At 43.2% G+C, this 20,386-nt stretch overlaps 1 protein-coding gene across 2 annotated transcripts; it reads right to left on the bottom strand.

Moving 5' to 3' along the window:
• Window positions 1–3,036: 3,036 nt before the first annotated feature.
• On the bottom strand, window positions 3,037–20,276 carry SUPV3L1 (Suv3 like RNA helicase). 2 transcript variants are annotated; one of them, XM_050305792.1, is made up of 15 exons: window positions 20,013–20,276; window positions 15,614–15,691; window positions 15,234–15,341; window positions 13,667–13,781; window positions 12,941–13,109; window positions 11,892–12,003; window positions 11,528–11,605; window positions 10,493–10,584; window positions 9,409–9,589; window positions 8,906–8,999; window positions 8,054–8,273; window positions 7,594–7,674; window positions 5,904–6,080; window positions 4,209–4,357; window positions 3,037–3,837 (listed from the first exon to the last, which is right to left on the bottom strand). In XM_050305792.1, exons 1-15 carry the CDS (start codon window positions 20,257–20,259, stop codon window positions 3,348–3,350), a joined length of 2,391 nt encoding a protein of 796 aa, XP_050161749.1. In that variant the 5' UTR covers window positions 20,260–20,276; the 3' UTR covers window positions 3,037–3,347. The 2 variants fall into 2 exon arrangements, with proteins under 2 accessions (XP_050161749.1, XP_050161750.1); XM_050305793.1 differs by lacking the exon at window positions 20,013–20,276 and having other exon boundaries at window positions 15,283–15,341; window positions 15,614–15,692.
• Between the last annotated feature and the right edge of the window lie 110 nt (window positions 20,277–20,386).

The following is a 20,386-nucleotide window of genomic DNA, read 5'->3' as shown; positions in this document are numbered from 1 at the left end:
AAATGTTCCCAAACTGGCAGCAAGCCCTGTGAAATACCTGACGCGTCAGAATCACTGCGTAACCTGTTCGCTCATCCCCGGGCTATCCTGGCTCCCGGCTTTTGTTGTGCAAGAGAAGACAAGACATGATCTCATTTCCACACAGACAGCAGTTCAGTGCACCAAGGGCCCAACACCCAAAAATGGTACAGCCATTCTGTACAGATCCTGGCCAGAACAGAACCTCTCCAGGCCCAGGTGAGCAGGTCAGCTCCAATCCCTAACAGAGGGGAAAACCAACAGTGCCTCAAGCCTGCAAACTGCAGGCTTGAGGCACTGTTGGTTTTCCCCTCTGTTAGAGCTGCACCCAGGAAAAGTTATTCACAAACCTTCCCTCCCCCCTTTGCAAGGGCCAACAAGACTTCAAAATTGTAATACCTGTCTCTCTACTTTCTCCTCCTGCAGTTCTCCCTCCAAACCCCATCTCAAGGCAAAACAGAGAATCTGAAGAGTCTGGTGGTGATCAGCTGCCTCCCACAGCCTTGCAGTCAAAGGCCTGCAGAGAAAAGGAGCTCACAGCTACAATGGGGAAATTCAGATACATGTCTTGAGTATATCAGCTAAACAGGTACCAGTTACCTCCAGAAAGAGCTACTGTATCAATAAGCATTTTATTGTGGGAGATACCTATCTTTGGTGAGGTATCAAAGGCAGTGGCAACACCGGTTGCTGAGTTTTGTACCCAGGTTAACAAGGAGACCGTGGACAAAGCTACAGGGAAGTCACCAGGAGAAATTACAGCTTCTTCATTATAGCTTATTATTCCAGGACCAACCTTTAGAATATATTCCCCCTTGCCATCAAAGTAGCAGCAGGTTCATTCCCCACTATATTCCCACAAGTTCATCAAAGCTCAGAACAGAAAGGAGTCCCTACATTCATCCTGCATATGCCCCTCACAGGGCAACACCAGGATGGAGAGTGAGGCAGAGCACCTGAGGGAACTGACTGGAAAATCCAAGGACAGACACTATTTAGAATAGATGGAAACAGCACAGACAGAAAAGAGCACATCAGCCTCAAAGACAGAAAGCTTTTACCAAGCAGTGATGTGTCAATCAGTGTTTTACATTCGAAGCACAACAAATAAGCAATGAATGAATAAGCTTCCAAACATCTCTAACTTGAGTGCCTGAAATTAATCTTGAAATCTGAACACCTGAAATAGTTTTGCACATGCCATTCCCAGATCGAGTGAACAATATTAATTATGTTGCTTTAAAAGTTCCAGCACAGCCCCACAGGGCACGTTAAAAAAGGGGGGTTGGGGTAACTCTGGTCCCATGAGGTACAACCCAGACTGATGTGGGGCAATCTGGCAGCCATTCTAAATGGGAGTCAATGACAGCCACCCCATTAGCCCAGAAGAAAAGAAAACTTTCATAAAGTCAGCCTGGAAACGCCTGAATAAACTTCAGAGCTCCTAAAACTGTTACTATGGAGTCGCTATGGAAACAAGCAATGAGTTAAGCCAAGTGCTAATCTCAGCAAAACACAAAAAAAGAATGCTTATAGCCATTTAGCTTCCTTATGGTGAGGCTTGCTGCTCAAACACAAGGCTGGCTTACACCCCCAAGGCCCAGACACTCTTTCCTTGCTCAAAAATATACTCCAGCATGCAGCTTAGCTAGAATGAAGGGGTAAATTTAGCATAACAGGCTAGAAGCCAAGCACAGTAGCAATGTGGGTCTCCTGCAACCCAACCCCAAACACTCTGGGGAGAGAGAACACAGGAGTTGTCCTTGCAGAAGGTGGTTTTAAACACTGGTCTGCAGGTCCACCATGGAGCGTGGAGTCCCAGAGGGAAATGGGACAATGAGTGTGACAAAAACATCCCTGCAGGCTTGAGCTGCTACAGCTTTCCTTCCAGTGAGTGAGTGCCAATGAAAAAAGGAGGCAATTGAGACCACTCAGTCATGTCACCCATCCCACAGGAGCTGTGCTGAACAGTATCCAACAGACCCTGCTTGTAAGGGTTAATGCCAGCTCCTGCTCTGTGCAGGTCACGCTGCTGTTCAGGACTCTGGGAAAGCAAAGCTCAGTTACTCATCCACACAACAGGAAATCCACAACACTCACATGGCACTGCCACACACACAGAGCTGCTTGCTTTGTCCTGGGGGAGGAAAATAGATGGGGCTTCGCAGGGGAACGACCTAAACCTTTCTCTTGCCACCAGACCTGTACTGCAATCAGCAGGAGAGTGTGTGGACTAAAAGCATTTATGCACTGCTTGCCTTTTAGTAAACAATGAAGAAAGAGTACCCAAAATGCACTGAAAACAGCTGTTAAAAACAATTTTCAAACTGCTGCAGACCTTGGGAGCTCAAAACACACCCTAAAGCTACTTACACTAAAAACAAATCCCAGAGCCCCTGCACGTCTCTGAGAGAGGCACAGCCTGATGCTGCACTGCCTTAAACATTACCCAGTGACATCGCATCAAGATACCTCTCAAAATTCAAGTACTACAAACTGGCACATTAAGTAAAGAAAAAAATTTATGAAATGCAACAGAACAAAGTAATTTGTATTGAAACTGAGTTAGAAAAGTCCAGGAGAAACAAACATCTGAATTTCTCAAAAGTAAATACATTATACCTGTACTTCTAACATTTCCTCCTTTCCTCCAAAAATCATAATCCAACTTTTTGGTTTTTCCTCCCCTCAAGCTTCATCTGAATCAGTGGGATGAGCTCTCCTAGAACACAGTTCAAAGGGCAAGGACAGATTTCGCTTTGTCTCAGTAATTACCCCTCAGATAACAGAACTGAAACTCACTCAAAAATTCTCACGGTCAAAATTTCATCATTCCCCGACACATTAACACAAATGCTTTTCACCTCCTTCCATTTTCCCAGGACACAAAGGTTAGAGGCACATGACTCCCATCACCATTCTGGGCCAATTTTGTTCCAGGTTGTTCATTACTTGTTTGTTGTCTGTTAAACCCTGCCCTTTAGGAAGGGATGGAATGAGTAGCTAATTCACTACTAGTGACATATCTGATGTTTATTGATGATGTGAGGACATCTTGCAAGAAGACACCAACTTCATATTTTCACATAGCAGCAGATCATACACTTATGCTGAACACCATGATTGAAAGAGTGCACAGCTGAGTGGTAAAAGCAAACCTATGGCCTCTGAGCTTTATAAGTCCATTTCTCTCAGTGCTTCACATTACCGGTCACGGGAGAAGGAAAAACATCGAGGAGCTGCAGCAGTGTAAACACGAAATGCCAAAGAAATTATTAAAATAGTATTTTATTTTATGAATAAAAACTAAACAGAATTAGGACACGGTTCTATTTTCTCTTTTTCCCTGTTTCCTTTGAACTATGCTGATCATCTCTTTTTGATCCAAAGCCATATCTACCATTCCTGTGCTGATCCTGCCACTCACTCTCCAGCTGTCTCAGCATTTCCTGTGTCAGGAGTCCTTCACGCAGCAGTCTGTTGGCAAGGGATCCCCGGCCGTAGCTTTTCAAATCCTCCTGCCTCATCCCAGAGCGAGGGGCTCTCGGATTCCTCGCTCTCCTCAGTGCTGGAGCCTCCACTGCAATGGACAGTGCCTCTGGGGACTTGGCACCGTGACGGTCAGAAGCCGCCCTGGCGTCCCTCTTAGCTGTGGGAAAGTCTTCGGACACAACCTCTGCTGCGCCAGGAGCAGCTGCAGACTGGGACGCCCGGATCAGCTTCGTGATGTTGCGCACCCCAATCTGTATGATGTCATCCAGTTTCTTCTGAATATCCCTTACAAGGGCAGCATCGGGGAACATATCCATGAAGCGGTAACTGAGAGAGGCAAAACAACACCCAGTTAAACCTTTCCACTCCAGGAATGCTGACTGGGATAAAAAACGGGACACATACTATGTAAGAAAAAAAGGTGCTGCATGGGAAGGCCACAGTATTATAAGCTGCATTTCAGCTGCTCCAGGCCGGGATCACCTTGTTTCTACCTTTCCTCTCTCTGTCACTCACAAACTGTTCTCTGCAGAGCCCATGACTCGCTCCCACATCACTACACTTCCATTTGTCAGGATCCTCCAAAGGGGCCTGTCTTGCACCACGTACACATGGGCTTAAAGACACTGTTCTTCTAGGACTGTAAGTCATAAATACTAGGAGAAAGAAAAACAAGTTTTTAAGCACAAAGATAATACCTCAGCCACAGATAGAGGTCAAAAACATCATGAACAGCTTCGAGGTGTACAAGCTCTTTGATGTTTTTTGGAGCAGCCAAGGGCCACTTGGTGTGCCGGCAGAGCCAGTCGAAGGTCAGGGGCTCGTTTCGACTGAACTGTCGAGCAAACTGAAAAACAAGCAAAGCCCTCAGTCAGTCAGGAAACAAGAAATCCCACAAGAGTTAAATTCCCTGGAGTCTGTATACAGAAAATACCTGCTTTGTTTTACACAGCCCAAATGCCAGACATTCTTTTACTTAATTACTCAACACAGGAGTCACCTCTCCTTTCCAGAGCCTCATTAACACAATTTGTCCATGGGCCATGCACAGAATTAAGCAACAAAGGCACAGAGCTATCCAGAAAAGCATAACACTGAAGGCATTTGATTTCACCCAGCACAGCAGATGGACTCTGTCTTTTTTAATTCTCCTCTTCCTATTTGGTTAATTATCTTGTTTCAGAGTCCTCGGGTTGAGAAAATGTTAACTGTATTCCCTGGCTTAGGAAACACATTACTCACAATCCAAACAGAATAATCTGCACTAGAAATCAGCCCTTCTGAAACTCAGACACCTCAGCTCTTTAAGTAGCGAAAAAACAAGTCAAAAAAGATCTAAATCTAAAATTTTCAAAAGTTCTGATGACTTGGAATAACTGCCTCCTAATAACTGGCTGATACTAGAAGTGGGTTTTTTTGGCCAAGGAATGGCGCTTCAAGTCACACAAGCATTCACAACATCCTACCTTCCTCCAACACCACATTTATGCCCTTCTGCACCTTCATTCCTCGGTGTCTGAATGCTCAGCATTTTCTTAACAAGACACTTTTTTCAACTCTTTGATCAATCACTCGATTTTTAAAGAAGATTATTAGCTCTTCTTGAAAAGCAAGGGTCTAATATTTCTGACCTGAGGGCACCACATCAGTTTCATTTTTACACTGTTTCATTTTAAAAGTTTAATGCAGTCTCTAACAAGGAAACAAAGGCAATACAGTCTACCAAAGTAACAGTCCCAAATTAAATTATTAATCCCAAAACCCTGAAAAATCTGCTGACTACAAATTCCTCAAAATAATCACTGTGGGGGCACAGTGAAAAACAGTTCATCCAGGCCTGAAAAGTGAAGTGACATAATTCTGAGAGCAACTTACAGCACTTTGTTTTCTGGGGTTTTAATTCTATGTTACTCTTCTAACATCAGCAATCACCCTTGAGCCCACATTCCTCTCTTTTGTTGACAGGCTAACACCCTGAAGGCAGCAGTAACTTGAGTTTTAATGACTACTTTTGGGCACCCTGTGGTGCAAAGCTTAACAGTGCACAAGTGACTGGGGAACACAAGTGACCCCTCCCAGTTCAGAGCTCACCTGCAAGGACAAGCAGGAGGATTCTCTGAGGCAAACAGCAGAAAGGCTGTCCAAACTTTAATTTGGACATGAGAACCAGATCTCAGCAGTTAAAAGCTTTGGTCCATAAAAACAGTGAAGAATGCAATTAGGAAAAAAACCCTTCATGTTTTATATGACTGCCTGTGAGCACTTTAAGGATGTTCTCCAATGACCTAATGACAAATCCCATGGTAAATACAGCAGATACACTCTCACTGCACCAAGACCCACTTGCTCCAATAGAAACATCGTATTTTTGGAGGGAAAAAAAGCCAGCTGACCTTCAGCAACGTGGTACACACAAAAGGCTCTTTTCTGTTTAAGGGGGCAGTGCAGAAGACATATCGTGACCGCAGATTTAGTGGAATGTGCTGAATCATATCTGCTAGAAATTTAAAGTCATCAATATTGCAGACAAAGTACATCCCATCGACTTGTGAGAGACTCACAAAAATATCCTGTGAAAATACAATCAAATGAAGGGAATGTTATTAGAGGAGGGGGGTTATGAAATTTTGTACTACCAAACCAAAAAATTATTTAGTGTTTCAAATGCTGGTTATACTGAAAGAACAGCTAAAACCCATCAAATTTGAGCACAGTAATAAAAAAGGGGCAGGGGAATTCCCTCTACTCTTTTAGCAGAGCTTGCATGAAATTCTCCAACACAGGATCAGAGGAGAAGAGATAACACACTATGCTTTATTTAAATATTTCCAGTTAGTCTCCTGAATAACAAAGTTCTGGAACTGTACATTTTAGTCACAAAGAACACCATCACAGGAACCAGTTACTACTATGTTTAGAAATTTCTCCAGGTTTGTCACTTAGCATGACCCAAAAAGCCAACTTTACAGCACTGAATTCAATAATTGAGGTATCTTTAGCTCAATGTCAGGCTCAGATCTATTTCAGGAAGAAAGAAAACATCAGATAAATACAGTATTGCAGGAGTGGTGTTCAAAGAAAACCTGAAATATATCCAAGGTTTGGAGAAACAGGAGATGCCAGGGCACACTGCAGGGGGAATTTCTGTGGGCCCCCAAAATTGTTTCTCCAGTGTAAATCTTTTACACAGAGTTTTTAAAAACTTCTTTAAAGAAACACTGAGTTTCTTAATTAAATATGTGCCTGAATACTTAAGAGATCAAAAACTACACAGGGTTCTTATCTTAGTACTTCTATGGTAGCCCAGAAATTGTTAATAGCAAAATTTTAAAGATGTGCTCCCTACCAGACTATGTCTTTCAGGAGGTCTCCAGGTAAAATCTTTTATCTCAAGGTTAGAAATCATGCACTTTGCTACACAACAGCACATCCCCAGAGAACAATAATGCACATTTAAATCCATGGAAGCTGCCAAGAGTTTCTCAGTCTACTAAAAGCTGTGATACTATTCTTTAAATAAAGCACTGGAAGCTTAATTTCTACTTTAAAATGTTTAGGCATATCCAAAAGATGTACTAACCCATCTAAGGATGAGATCAAGTAGGTTCCACAAAATCTGTTTTCTCAAAGTTACACAAGCACTGTTTCACCATAAAATCCATGGAAACAGGGAAAGAAAATCAGGCAGTTCTCAAATATACAGAAACCTGACATGACCAGCCTAGTTTTGTAGGAATTTTCAAGTAATTTACCAGAATTTCAATCTCTAATATTTTCAGCCTCAGACCAAGATGTCTACATTTAAACTTCAGAAAAGGTGAAACAAAAAGGCTGTTGCACAGCCTTCAATACAAGTGAAAATATTTGCATGCTTGAAGAGCTTTCAAGTTTATTATAGCACAGAAAAGTTAAGCATTCTAAAGCTATTTACAGACACTGCTGTGGTAGAGAGAAGAATCCAACTGATAAAAAAGACACACAAGGCCATCTGTCAGGTTCCCAAAATGTATGTTTGTACAAAACCAGTGACTGTAAGTAATGTTTAATTTTTAATGCAAAAGCTAATATTTTGGTCATTCTTACAATTAGATTGGATAGAGTAGCATCGGGAAGATGATAAGCAAACATTTCTATCTGCTCAGGAGTTGGATGCAGGCCTGCTGCCTAAAGGGAAAATAAAGGGAAAAAAAAAATCCATTAATTCTCAATATTGTTTTAAAGTTAATGCACCAGAAACAACACACAGCAAGACAAAATGCAAGAAAAAAACCAAAGCACCCTACAGACTCCAGTTTATTTAGCACACTTATCTGAAACTTTGGAACTTCTGTGCTTGAGCTTTTATTTCTTAAAAGAGTAGCTTCAGTATAAATGCAACACTGCAAGCCTCCAAACGGGACATATATCCAAAGTCACTCTGGCATGACACAATCCACTGTTATTACTACGTTGTAAACAGACACAAGGAAAAATAATTTGGGATCAGAACATCATAACCCAGTTCCAGAGCACGCCTGTGCTAACTGGGTGCTGAGCCCCTCACCTTCACAGGGGGCACAGCCTCGCTCAGGATTTCCTTCAGCTGCGCGAGGTCCTCGCGGTGCATCGTGGTGACCTCGCCCTGCGTGAAGGACGAGCCAAAACGGCCGGCTCTGCCTGCGATCTGCAGCGCCTGGGAGGTGGGAATGGAGTCGATTTCCTTCTCTCCCTTCTCATTCACAGTCGGCTTCACTATGGAGTTAAAGATTATTCTTCTTATACACCTGGAATGTTTGAACAAAACCAAAGAGGAATCTTTTTTTCTGGCAAGTTACTTCCAATATGAAGAATGAAAGCCTTTTCTTTTTTATAAGCTTTTTTCTTCTCTATAAATTATCAGAGACTACCTATGGACACAGCATATTGCAAAGGGCATGACAGGACTCCTGGTTAGTCACAGGAGAATTATCAGCCTTGCACATATCAATCATGTTCTAGTAGGGTACCAATCCATTCAACATCAGTAGTTTATACCAATGTGACTGCATCGCCTTCACCAACAAAACACACCTGAAACTGGGCTGAACTTGCTCTGCATTTCAGAATGCAAGAGACTGGTAATTCTGATAACCTAACACATGTGACTCTTGTTGATCCAGTAGGCATTGTTATCCACTATCACATAGAATTAGGCCAAGGGAGCCATTAATTAGCTAGGAATCAGTTTTGAAATTAAAGCTTAATTCTGCCCAACCAAATTGAACACCACTTCAGAATAAAAATGTATATACTGTATTACCTAGACATAGCAGATATTTGGCCAAATTAATCAGACTGGGGAGAAACAAGCAAGAAAATTAATGCAGGCATTAGACCCAAAGGACAAACAATACCATAACCTGCTGCAAGTACTTACAAATTGAGTCCCATTCCAATTGCATCTGTAGCAACTAAAATTTTGCATGGATCATCAGGATCATTGAACTTCTTTGCCTGTTCAAGTTTTGTTCCTAAAACAGAATGACAAAACACTTCACATAGCAAACTTCTTACAAACCAAAGACTAAGCCCAATGCTGTTTTAACAGGCTGAGGGGAAAAAACTGGTGTTTGATTGGTATTTGGATTTTTTGGAGGGAAGGGGGCAGGAGAGACTTAAATCATTCCCAGAGCTGTGGATAGACCTCATTTAATTATATCTACCTGAAGATCAAAATTAAGTACATAATAAAGGTCTAATCCCAAGATTAAAACACCAGTGAATGAAAGCCGATTACTTTCTTTAACTATGTAGAGAAGCAAAACCAGGAAACTTGCACTGCTTTATTTTAAAATAAAGAAAGCAGTGCAAGGGTTTTTTTCCTAAGAAAAGCAGCAAGAAGCAGAACATCCCCTTACTAATAAAGGAAGAGAGCTTTACCTGGTGGCAGACTGCCATATATGACAGCACATTCTAATCCTCTGGCTTCAATCTGTCGGCTCACAGAGTAAATGTCGTTCTTACTGAAGCAGACAATGCAGTCCCCAGGACGGAGGTTATCCAAGGATTCCAAGGCATAATCCAGCACAGTCAGAGGAGTGAGTCTCTTGTAGTTTCGGACCTGGAATAAATATTGTCAAAGATATTTCTTTAAATTAAAAAATTTCCTGTGGAATATCAACCAGTACATTTATTTTCACGTGTGACTGTAGCACTGAGGAACCTCTCTCAGTCCTGAAGGGATAATTCCTGGGGAGAAGGAGATATACACCCCATGCACTTGCACACTGGCAGCACTTGCCAAGCTGAGAACTATACAGCTTTTTCAAGAAGAATGACGTATTTTTACATGTAAACTACATTCCAGATGTAAACTAGAGTCAAGAAAAGTGATACACAGGTACACCCCTTGATTTATCAAGAAATGAGTGTCTGCTTTCAGTCAAATCTGAATGCTCTCACTGGACCCCCCTTTTCGGAATTACACATCCCACCACACACAGACATACAAAGCTACAGCTAATTCACCTTGAAATCATAAAGGTTGGACTTTACTGGGACCAAATTTTGTTTTTAAATAATCTTCTCCAAAGAACCTTACCAATTAAAAATACACACATTTACCTCCTTTCCTCATCATGTGGAGAATAACTATCAACCAACCCAGTGAAGTCAGCCAACCTGAGGGCAATGTGCCCTCCAGGAAGATCAGAACTGTAAAGAAAGCCCCTAAACAGCTGTAGCACCTGCAAAATTCCCTGAGGAAAACACAGCAAAGCACTTATCTACTTTGAACTCAGCAAAGCACTTACCATCTTTCAGCAAAACAGTACCACTACTTATAAAGGAAAAGAACTTTGCGACATCTCCTTTGATTTACAGAAATCAAGAATCATTTTAACAATGGCTCCCACAGGGTAACTTTGATCAGTGATACCCTCAAAAGACCATACAGTTTTTGCCTGTTTCACAGCAAGGAGAACCTGATGTTCTGTCCTTAGCTTCTCAGAACTAAAATACCTACTTCAACTTCCTCCCCCGTAGTGTACATGAGCTCTTTCACCAAGTCAGCAGCAGCAGCTTCTCCACAGACATGGATTTCTTCTGCACAGAGGCCTGGACAAGGTCCAGTGAAATAAAAAGAAAAATGTTACTTATTTATAAACAACAGTATCTTTAGCTGACTCTTAAGTTACCCAAAAATTACATTTATCACATTAGTGTGATAATCAGAGCAGCCAATACCTCATTGCGCACTCAGCCAAAACAAGAGGTATCCTCGACCACCGAACAAATGGAGTAAAGCTTTTATTTACTCTTCATGTTTTACTAACTCCCAAACCACAGCAGAACTGAGTGTCTTTACTTCTGCATGAATTCCCTCCAATGCACTTAGAATAGAAAAGGCAAAAAACAGAGGTAGAAGAAGTGTTAAAAAACATCGTTGAACTCATCATCAAAAGCAACGAAGGGAAGGGATGAGGACAGAGGGAATCAGATTCCAAACTTCTGTTCAAAATACGAGGAAAAATGTTTGAAAATCTCCTCTTGAAAAACTCTAAAATTATCAAAACAAGCTTTCTTCTATGAATCTTGCAGATTGACGCAGTTCTATAAATGGGTCATTTGAAATTAACACTAAAATATTTAAAGTTGACATACATTGAACAGTATCTCTTCCTAACACCTAAAACTGGTGTTGTTTTAATTGAACAAAGAAAGCATATTTCTAGAAAACACTCAAAAACACTCAGTAAAAAACAGCATGATGTAACAAAGACTCCATATTATCCAAGGAAGGAAAACTAAAAGAAGAATGTGAATAAAGTTTAAGAAAACATTCATTAAGTAAAACATGACAGGTTGCTGCCATGCAGACAAATCCTTTGGGGTAGAGTATTTCTCTAACCTGCTGAGAGAAGACCTATGAAGAAAAAAGCACTCAATTTTTCTTTGGCATCCTATATTGTAATAACTTATGAATATACTGACTGCTAAGCTCGAATTTAATGTGCCATTTGCAGTTAAACAGGTTCATTGCCAGCACAAACCAGCTTACCTAGAAGGGCTCTCGTCCAAGCCCATCCTCTGGCAGGATCTCTGATCATCTGAATTTCATCAATCACAGCAACTTCATCTTAAAACAAAAAAGAAAAGCATGATGCACCAAGGAAGAGAATGTACAACAGCAGTACAACACACAAAGGGACTCAAAGGCTTTCTAAATAAGGTTGCTCAAATGCAGTTAATCCCCTATCACCAGAAATCTACTCTGAGATGATCCAGGTTTCCTGAACTGCTCTAACATAGTTCAGAAATTGCTGAAATAAGAGTGAAAGGGATTAGCCAGCTACTTCAGAGTCCAAGTCAATAACAGACATGAAGATCCCCCTGATAAGACTGAAACAATCATGTATACATACAAGGTGTGTTGGTGCTGCACATTTCAATGGTACAGGCAATGTGAGGAGCTTGTCTGGCATCTTCATTGGCATAGACACGCTCTTCTCCTGTCACCAGGTCACATGGCACATTCTAAAGGAATTCAAGAACCTCAGGTTAAGTTTCTTTAATATAAGAGAATCCTCTTTCCAAAGGGGAAAAAAAATCAGTCTTACAGTAGCTTCTAGGACAGTATAATGGAAGCTTTTCCAGAAAATAACTACCCCGCCCTCTGAGACTTGTGCCCTGTATTTAAGTCCTATCAGACTGCAGGGATAATGAAGAGGTAGTATCTGTAATTAGATGCCTTCCCCTACTCCTGCAGGAGATGACATCTTCCCCTGAGCATTTCAGAACTGTCACAACTGCAACAAAAGAACTCTCAGAAGAGCTGCTGTACAAGGGGCTTGCAAAGGAAGGCCCAGCAGTGAAGGAGCCTTGCGAGCTCCGGCCTCCTCCGGTTCATTTGGGGATTGTTCTCACACACACTGAACACATGGGAAGGAAATGCAGCAATTACCAATAGGGAACAGCACTGCATGGCACCCACAGCCACTGCGTGGTGCACTTTACTTAGGATTTGTCTCCTAGGACAAGCCAATCTTTGTTATGTGTGAGCTTGATAAAGCAGTAAGAGAAATTACAAATTCTATATAAAAAAAAAAGAGAAATCACAAAATCGTTTGTGAACACTACTGTACACACACACACACTGTGCTGCATTAACATGTGATGTGTGGTTTTAATGCTTCAGAACTGGTTCTGTGCAGCTGGAGAGCAACAAACCACCAGCTAAGGGAGGCAGGTTACAGGGATGATGGCACAGCATGTGCTGTGGGGACAGTGCTGTTCCCTCTGGGGAAAGGATGTTCCCTTCTGCTCACCTAAAGCACTAATGCATAACTGGTATTGCCATGAACTGCAAAGCAAAGCAAAGGCACCTGTCCAAGCACACACAGGACTTTACAGGCATGCATTCCTGAGACTGTCCCAGTGCTAAGGATGTTGGGAAGTGATATGACATACTGACAGCATCGTTAGTCTTTTGGAAGATCTCATGAGCCAGAAGTTTTAGTGGGCCGCAGTATATCCCAGATTTGGCTGACAAAAATCTCTGGATAGCATGGTAAGTTTTTCCACTGTTTGTAGGACCGGCATGGAATATTATCTTTCTCTGAATAGCCCTGGCATCTGGATACCTAAAACATACACACAAAGAAGGCAGATCTGTTGAACATTTATCCAGTGTTCTGGATACTGATTTAGGATAAACTGGAAATTAGCTTAAATAGACTTTTTAATGTGTGTTGAAAGCAGAAAGATCAAGTTCTTAAACAGAGCCAGTATAAAGAGGTTACTATATCTTATACACTCATCTTCTAAATCATACAATGCTTTCAAAGATTCAAATTCACACATTGTGTTCAAAATAATTCTCATTACTCCTCTTAATCCTCTCTCCTTCGGTTTATTAACATTTTAATGTTCTGCTGTGCTACCTTCCAAATATACAATCAGAAAACAGCTTTCTGGAAAGGCCATCCAGTGACTTTCACTGCTGATATAACCTTATTTTCCTTTTACTTGACTGCAATGTAGCTTGTAAAAAAGTTGAGTTCTGACAGAAATTACTGTAAAAACAGAGCAATGGAACTGAAAATGTAGCACAATCACACATCACAAAGCTCAAGTCCCCAGACTCTGAAGTTCTATGGCACTAAGAAAAGAAAGCAGAGCAGCCCCTGCCCCCACTGACCAGTTGGGCGGCAGCCTCAGGTCGCTGATCTTGCGTAGGTCGTCCATGCAGTCCAGCATGGGGAAGATCTGCTTGGCATGCCTCAGGAAAAACGGGAACAGGTCATCCACGTGGCCTAGGGGACAAACCCTGCTCAGTCTGCATGCTTGTCTCACGGTGTGTACCATCATAATATGCTTGGAAAAAAATTTTCCACTGCTCCACCACACACTTCCGCAATTCTTTCCCCTCCTGGTTCTCTACAAAGTTCAATCATTATCGCAGTTGTAGAAAGGTGAACTAACATGGGCTCATTAAGAAATGTAATTCAAATCCAATGTTATGAAAAAGCTGGCTCTCACTTCAGTACATTCACTCTGGTCGACCTACATGCCTGAAGAACTTCTCTATAAAATGAGAAACTGGGGGAAACCTGGATGAGAAAGGACTTTAGCTTCTGCTTCCTAAATTCATGTGCTGCCTTGGAATAAAATAAAAGTTTTCAAAATGCTTTTATGAAAAACCCCAGCAGACCAGAACGTTGTGCAGCTTCCCTAAGCTACCAAGACACAGGATGCTGGTTAAAAATTCAAAGATTCCAATCCCTACGTGACAAAATAAAACCAGAAAAATCAACTCGGACGAGACATTGGGGTTCACTCTTCTGAATGTTTGCAGAGCAGACACATGGCCTTAAAGGTCTCATTTGAGGTCACACTTCTCTACTGTCCCTACTGGGTTTTTTAAATTGAGAATTAGTATTCAATAAATCAAAATTATTATGAAAATTTGAAAAAAACCCAAATATATTCAATTATCACTCTCAAACAAAAAAAAAAAAATTAAAACTACCACAATAAACAACATTTTATACTTCCATATATGTGAGTTTTAAGGCACATATAAACAATGCTCCTATGTAACTAAATAAGGAGTGGAAACAAGACAATCCTGTGGAAGATTTTATGCACAAGTAATACAAAGGGACAATTTCCTAAGGCTGCCAACATGCAGAACATACACATTTACACTTGAAGACAAAACTAATGGCCACTGTAACCTTTAAATTCCCATCATTAAAACAGACATACTGTGCCAAAGTTCTGCAGCTCAAACCATGCAAGAGGCTGGTTCTGCTGTTCCCAGCCAGCATAACCCCTCAGTCAGTGCTGTTCATGACAACACAGGACTGCACTAAGCAAGCAAACACTCACCTCTGGGAGTGCCCCAGGGAACCAGCACTGCCAGAGCTGCATTCCCAATCCCTAAAAGCCACCTGGCCAGCAGAGAGTTCTCCAAGTGCCCCCTAGTGACTACTCGATTGCTGAAAGGAATAAACTCAACAGCTGTTTCCATTTCAGCCTGAACAGGTGCTGTAAAACAACAGGCTGCTTCTTGCTATCACCTCCACTTCTCTCATTTCCACTCCAGAAGGTTTAAGAACAGCACACTCCCTAGGGTCCTAGCAGGGATTTTTAGGCTGTCTGACAGCATAGCAGGGGGTCCACAGGTAGGCAGGTAAAGCATACAGGACAAAACCAAGGAAAAAATGTTAACATTTTATTTCACAAGCACTCCAGATACTTGCCTGCATCACAGCATATATCATTGAGAATAATATGCAAATCAGCACTCACAGAGCTGGATTCCATGATATATTTCCTAAAGCTTATAAACGCTTGGTGAAACAGGCGAGCTGCAAAAAATCAAAACAAGGAACAAAATGAACGTGACCAGGACCAGAAAACTGTGTTTGTAAACATGCACCAAAACACTGAAGCAGTCCATTAAAAATCTACACCTTAATATAAGCTATTAAAGGTAAATATATAAGGTTATTTGTACTGAGTGACAGAAACAAGGTAAACAAGCCGTGTTGTGAGACCCATAAAAGATGAGCTCTACCTAATACTGTATCTGAATTAAAACAGGTTTCACTTTAAAAATAAACTTGAAACATGTTCTTACCATCTAATCCATTTTCTGCTCCTAGTCTTTGGATTTCTTTTCTTTTGTAGAACTTGTTTAAATTTTTTAGAACTTCACCTGTATAAAAATAGTAACATTTTTTTAGTTTGCTTAGAATTAAATCCCATTCCGCTGGTCCAAAGGCCCTGGTTTATCATCTCCTTTCTCTGGAGAGAGAATCTCACCATGCTGAACAGACTCAAATGAATTGTCCCTGAATTAAACACAATCAGTGATTGACACTACTGTGGAGAAGAACCAGCTTCAACTGCAGCAGAGGAAGAAGTGCCATGAAGATGAGGGCAGCATTTGAGACACTCTCCCTTGGTACTTGATAAGAAAGGATAAAGGTGGGAACCTACAGCCAATGTGTTACAGAACAAACTAATTCATGTTTTGGGGTGGGTTATTTTTGCTTTTTATCAGAACCTCTCAGGACACAGCAGGCTCCCATGTGAAACTACTCGGTGACTAAACATCCTGATGTACCTTCTTCCCCCGGCCCTGCTTCCAAGAGACTCTCCAGAAAGATCAGTTAAACCAGATCCAGTATTCTTCCTTTTCTCAGGTTAAATAAAGGAGAGAAGAAGAAAACTTGACAGAGTTTCTTCATATATATCACAAATTACTCAGCTTTCTTCATATAAATTCTCTTATAAAGCTATTAATAAACCCTTTCCCTCCCCTAAAAGTTCAGTGTTGCAATGAAATTGTATTTACTCACAGACACTGTGAATTTAGTTCATTAAATGCTAGTTAAATCCGTGGCAAAATGTGTCCCTCCTCCATCTACAGAAACTCACGAAAATCTAGCAAATATCACAAACACCTATTCACAAATTTACCTTACTCTAAAACTCAAGTATAGGAATCCTGTTTATGAAATGCTAGGAATGATAATAATAATGCAACACGTGCCTGGTTGGCCAGCACAAGTCACTGAACACTGTCAAGCTCTGCTCTCTACCACTAACTCTGTAACTGCCACAACATGAACAGCTTCCCACAAGATCAACCTTAAATCACTGAAACATTGTCTTTCTAAAACACTGTGTAACAAAGACAGTCCCCTTGGCATCATGAAAATCAACAGGGGACAAGAATATGGCAAATTGGGGTGCACAAGGGCAGCAGCTACAACCCCATACCCCGTGCATGGCTACAGGGATCTCCTGCTGGCTTCATTCACAGTCCAAAATGTTCCCAAAGGCAATCAAGCAAGGGTACCAGTAGGACTGCAATTCCTACACAGGTATCCACACTCTCATCAGGAAATATTTAAGGGCCCCAAAATCAAAGGCAGATTGGAAAACAGTGCACTACAAGAAAGCACAGGGCTAAATTCTCTTCAGAGCTTCCCTAAAAACTCTAACAGTCACCACATCATCAGCCACAGAGCTAAATTCACAGCCCACTGGCCTTACTACAGATGGAAAGGTCAATGCCTAAACACTTGTTACTATCCAAGGCAACGTGACATTGGGACCATCCCAGCCCTCGACATCCAAGGTCATGATCCTGCCTAAGCACAAACACTTGGCTTAACAATAAGGGAAATCAAAACAAACCAAAGCTGGCACTGCAGCCCATGTGAGCCTAACCCAGCTGCACATGCAGGCAGCAATCAGGGTACACACTCAGTCCTGCCTCAACCACCACCCTTACCATTCATCCCTGTCTAAGTTTTCCCTTTCTTTACCATTTTCTCATTCTAGAACTGTGCTTTAGCTCTTACTCCTCAATCACTTTGACTTCTCAGCAGCACTTTTAAGGTCCTGTGTAAAAGGCCAGGCTGACTGCAGATAGGTTCAGAAACACAGGTAGGCTCTGAGGTATCAGATCCATTTAGAAGTTTCAGCCCTGTTTACACCAAAATTGAAAGCATCTATCAGCACTCACAGGGGTACACTTCCTATGAAGCCGTGGAAAACAGACGTAGTGAATTAATTCCAGATTTGTTACAAAGGTTTTTCACAACTGACTTTGCAAAAGTAAGCTTCAAGAAAGGCTTATGTCTTCCTGACAGTGGCTGATTAGCATGAAAACCACGACCACTCTCACTTGAGCAGTAACTACAAGATGATTCACACTGGAATTACACTCAGGTGTCAGTAACAAAGCCCCTTCACGAGCTCAGAAAGGCTGCAAATACACACATTTCCTTATTAAATCTAGTTCAGTACCTGACAGAAGAATATAACAGAGCACGTTTGTGCAAAATACCAAAAAAACAGATGCTGTGCATCTGTTTTTTTGGTATTTTGCACAAATATGCCCTGTGTGTGGTCAGAGCCTGAGGGGGGAAGCAGAGGAATACTTATTTCATCTTAAAAAACACGTATCTGCTGAGGAAGGTCTTGCTCAGTTTTCTCTTTAACATTATCGGGTTTCAAAATACAGAACTGCTGACAGCAACAGAGAGAGCACTACAGTTCAACAAGCAGATGAGCAGCACCACACTGGTCACCTGGCTGGCTTTCCTTCCAAGTCTCACACAGAAGAACTTCAGGCTCTTTAAAGTAGTTAATTTTCACCTGGGGGAATATATAATTTTAACCACTCTGTTCTCTCTCAGCAACTCAGCAGAGAACAAATAGAATCTGTGCTTATTCTCCCAGAGCATTTCAGTTGTGGCTTTGAAGAAATCCAGCATAACTGCTTCTCTGATAAGTGGAACAACAAGGAATATACAAGTAAGACGGCACCATTTATATTTCCCGGCACCTGAGAAATGCATTACTCATATATAAGGCAAGTTTGACAACAACGCAGATTTCAGCATTTCAGCTGTCGAGGATTCTTTACCTAGATAGTTTTTTTATAGCTTTCTGGGCCAGATATTCTTTTCTCCACAGCTCTGAACAATTAAGATCATGCTTTCTATCCTTTTCCCATGCTTTCTATACTTTGGAGTTAATAATATGCCATCAGAACACTTAATTAGGAGAAAACATGAAGCAAAAAGTTCCCATTTACACCCTCAATGCTTTGGGATCACCAAACATCAAAAGGATCAAGAACTTGTTTCTTATTTATCAAGTCTTTCGAAATTAGAGTCATAGAATCACAGACTGGTTTGGGCTGGAAGGGACCTTAATGATCATCTTCATCCTGCCATGAGCAAGGACACCTTCCAAGTCCCGTCCAACCTGGCCTTGGACACTTCCAGGGATGGAGCAGCCACAGCTTCTCTGGGTAACCTGTGCCAGGCCCTCACCACCCTTCCTCACAGAGAATTTTTTCCTAACATTCAATCTAATCTTGCCCTCTGGCAGTCTGAAGCCATTTGCCCCGTCACTACACTTTGTCCCTTTTTATCTCGGCACATTCACAAACAAGAAGATGCCCTTCTGTAACACCAATATTTGAAAAAACTATGATTTCCAAGTTCAGATCCAGTCATGGTTCTGGAACACCACAAATCTGCAGTTCAGCTGCAGGACGTGTCCCACGCTGAGCACCCTTAGCACAAAAACAGGGAGTGGAGGAGCCAGGCCAGCAGACTGTTCCCTCCACACAGAGTACAGCTGATAGCCCTGGGAAATCCCACAACATTCTGAGCTCAAAGGGACCCACGAGGATCATCAAAGTCTAGCCCTTGGCCCTGCCCAGGCCAGCCCCACAAGGTGTCCAGTAAAGCCCCAGTACCGGTGGTGTTACCTCACTCCACAGGCTTTATCCCACTTCTCTTTGGCGGGCACGAGTAGCTGCACTGGTCAGACAATCCGCAGGGAGACCCCTGCTCCCAAGGGATAAACCCCAGGAAAGGACCTAAGAGCAGCGAGGGACAGTTCCCCTCGGAAGGACCGAGCCCTGCAGGACTCAGGAGAGTCACGGAAACAAACCAATGAGGTTGGAAAAGCCCTCCGAAATCACAGTCCAATCTATGCCCAACACACCACCACGCCAACTAAACTGTGGCCACGTGCAGCCTGTCCTTAAACACCTCCAGGGATGGGGACTCCACCACCAACCTGGGCAGCCCCTTCCAGTGTCAAATCACCCTCCTGATGTCCCACCTGACCCTCCCCTGGCGCAGCTTGAGGCTGTTTTCTCTCCTCCTGTCCCTTGTTCCCTGGGAGCAGAGCCCGACCCCCTCCGGCTCCCCCCTCCTGTCAGGGAGTTGCAGAAAGCGAGAAAGTCCTCCCTGAGCCTCCTTTTCTCCAGGCTGAGCCCCCCCAGCTCCCTCAACCGTTCCTGCTTGTCCAGCCCCTTCCTCAGCTCGGTTCCCTTCCCTAGACTCGCTCCAGGCCCTCCATGTCCTTCCTGAACTGAGAGGCCCAGGACTGGACACGGCCCTCGAGGTGCGGTCTCTTCACCCCCCGCCTCCAGGGCTGGCGAGGCCTCCCGGCCGGTGCCCGATAACCGCCCGTCCCCTCACGGTCCCTCCCGCACTCACCCTTGTCGAGCGGTCGCGTGAGCTCGGCCCCTACGTCCTCCCCCGCCGCGCCGCCAGGCTTCAGCGGCACGGGCACGAAGAGCGAGGTGTCGGGGGCGCGGGAGGCGCCGTCGCCGGAGGAGGACGAGGACGACGAGGAGGGCGCTGAGGGCGCTGAGAGCGCGGCCGCGGCGGGGCGGCCATGCCCGAGCGCGAGCCCCGCGCGCGCCGGGAGCCGCCGCAGCAGCGGCCACGCGCACCGACTCATCCGCGGGCAAGGGCGGCGGCGGCGGCGCGCGCACCAACTGCGTCACCGCCGCGCGCCCGCCCCGCCCCGCGCGTGCGCCGCTCCGCCCCCCGCGCCCTCAGGGAGGGCACAGCCCGCCAAACACAGA

Source organism: Myiozetetes cayanensis, unplaced genomic scaffold, assembly GCF_022539395.1.
Source record: "Myiozetetes cayanensis isolate MyiCay16 unplaced genomic scaffold, myiCay2020 scf10, whole genome shotgun sequence".
In the NCBI taxonomy this organism is placed as follows: domain Eukaryota; kingdom Metazoa; phylum Chordata; class Aves; order Passeriformes; family Tyrannidae; genus Myiozetetes; species Myiozetetes cayanensis.
This window is presented reverse-complemented; position numbering and strand designations above follow the sequence as displayed.

Excerpts from the sequence above, each read along its gene's own strand:
- SUPV3L1 (XM_050305792.1), bottom strand. The coding sequence starts at position 20,259 with ATGAGTCGGTGCGCGTGGCCGCTGCTGCGGCGGCTCCCGGCGCGCGCG. Across the intron at positions 15,342-15,613 it reads AGCAGAAAATGGATTAGATG|CTCGCCTGTTTCACCAAGCG; the intron begins GTAAGAACATGT and ends GATTTTTTGCAG. Across the intron at positions 9,000-9,408 it reads ATATGGCAGTCTGCCACCAG|GAACAAAACTTGAACAGGCA; the intron begins GTAAAGCTCTCT and ends ATTCTGTTTTAG.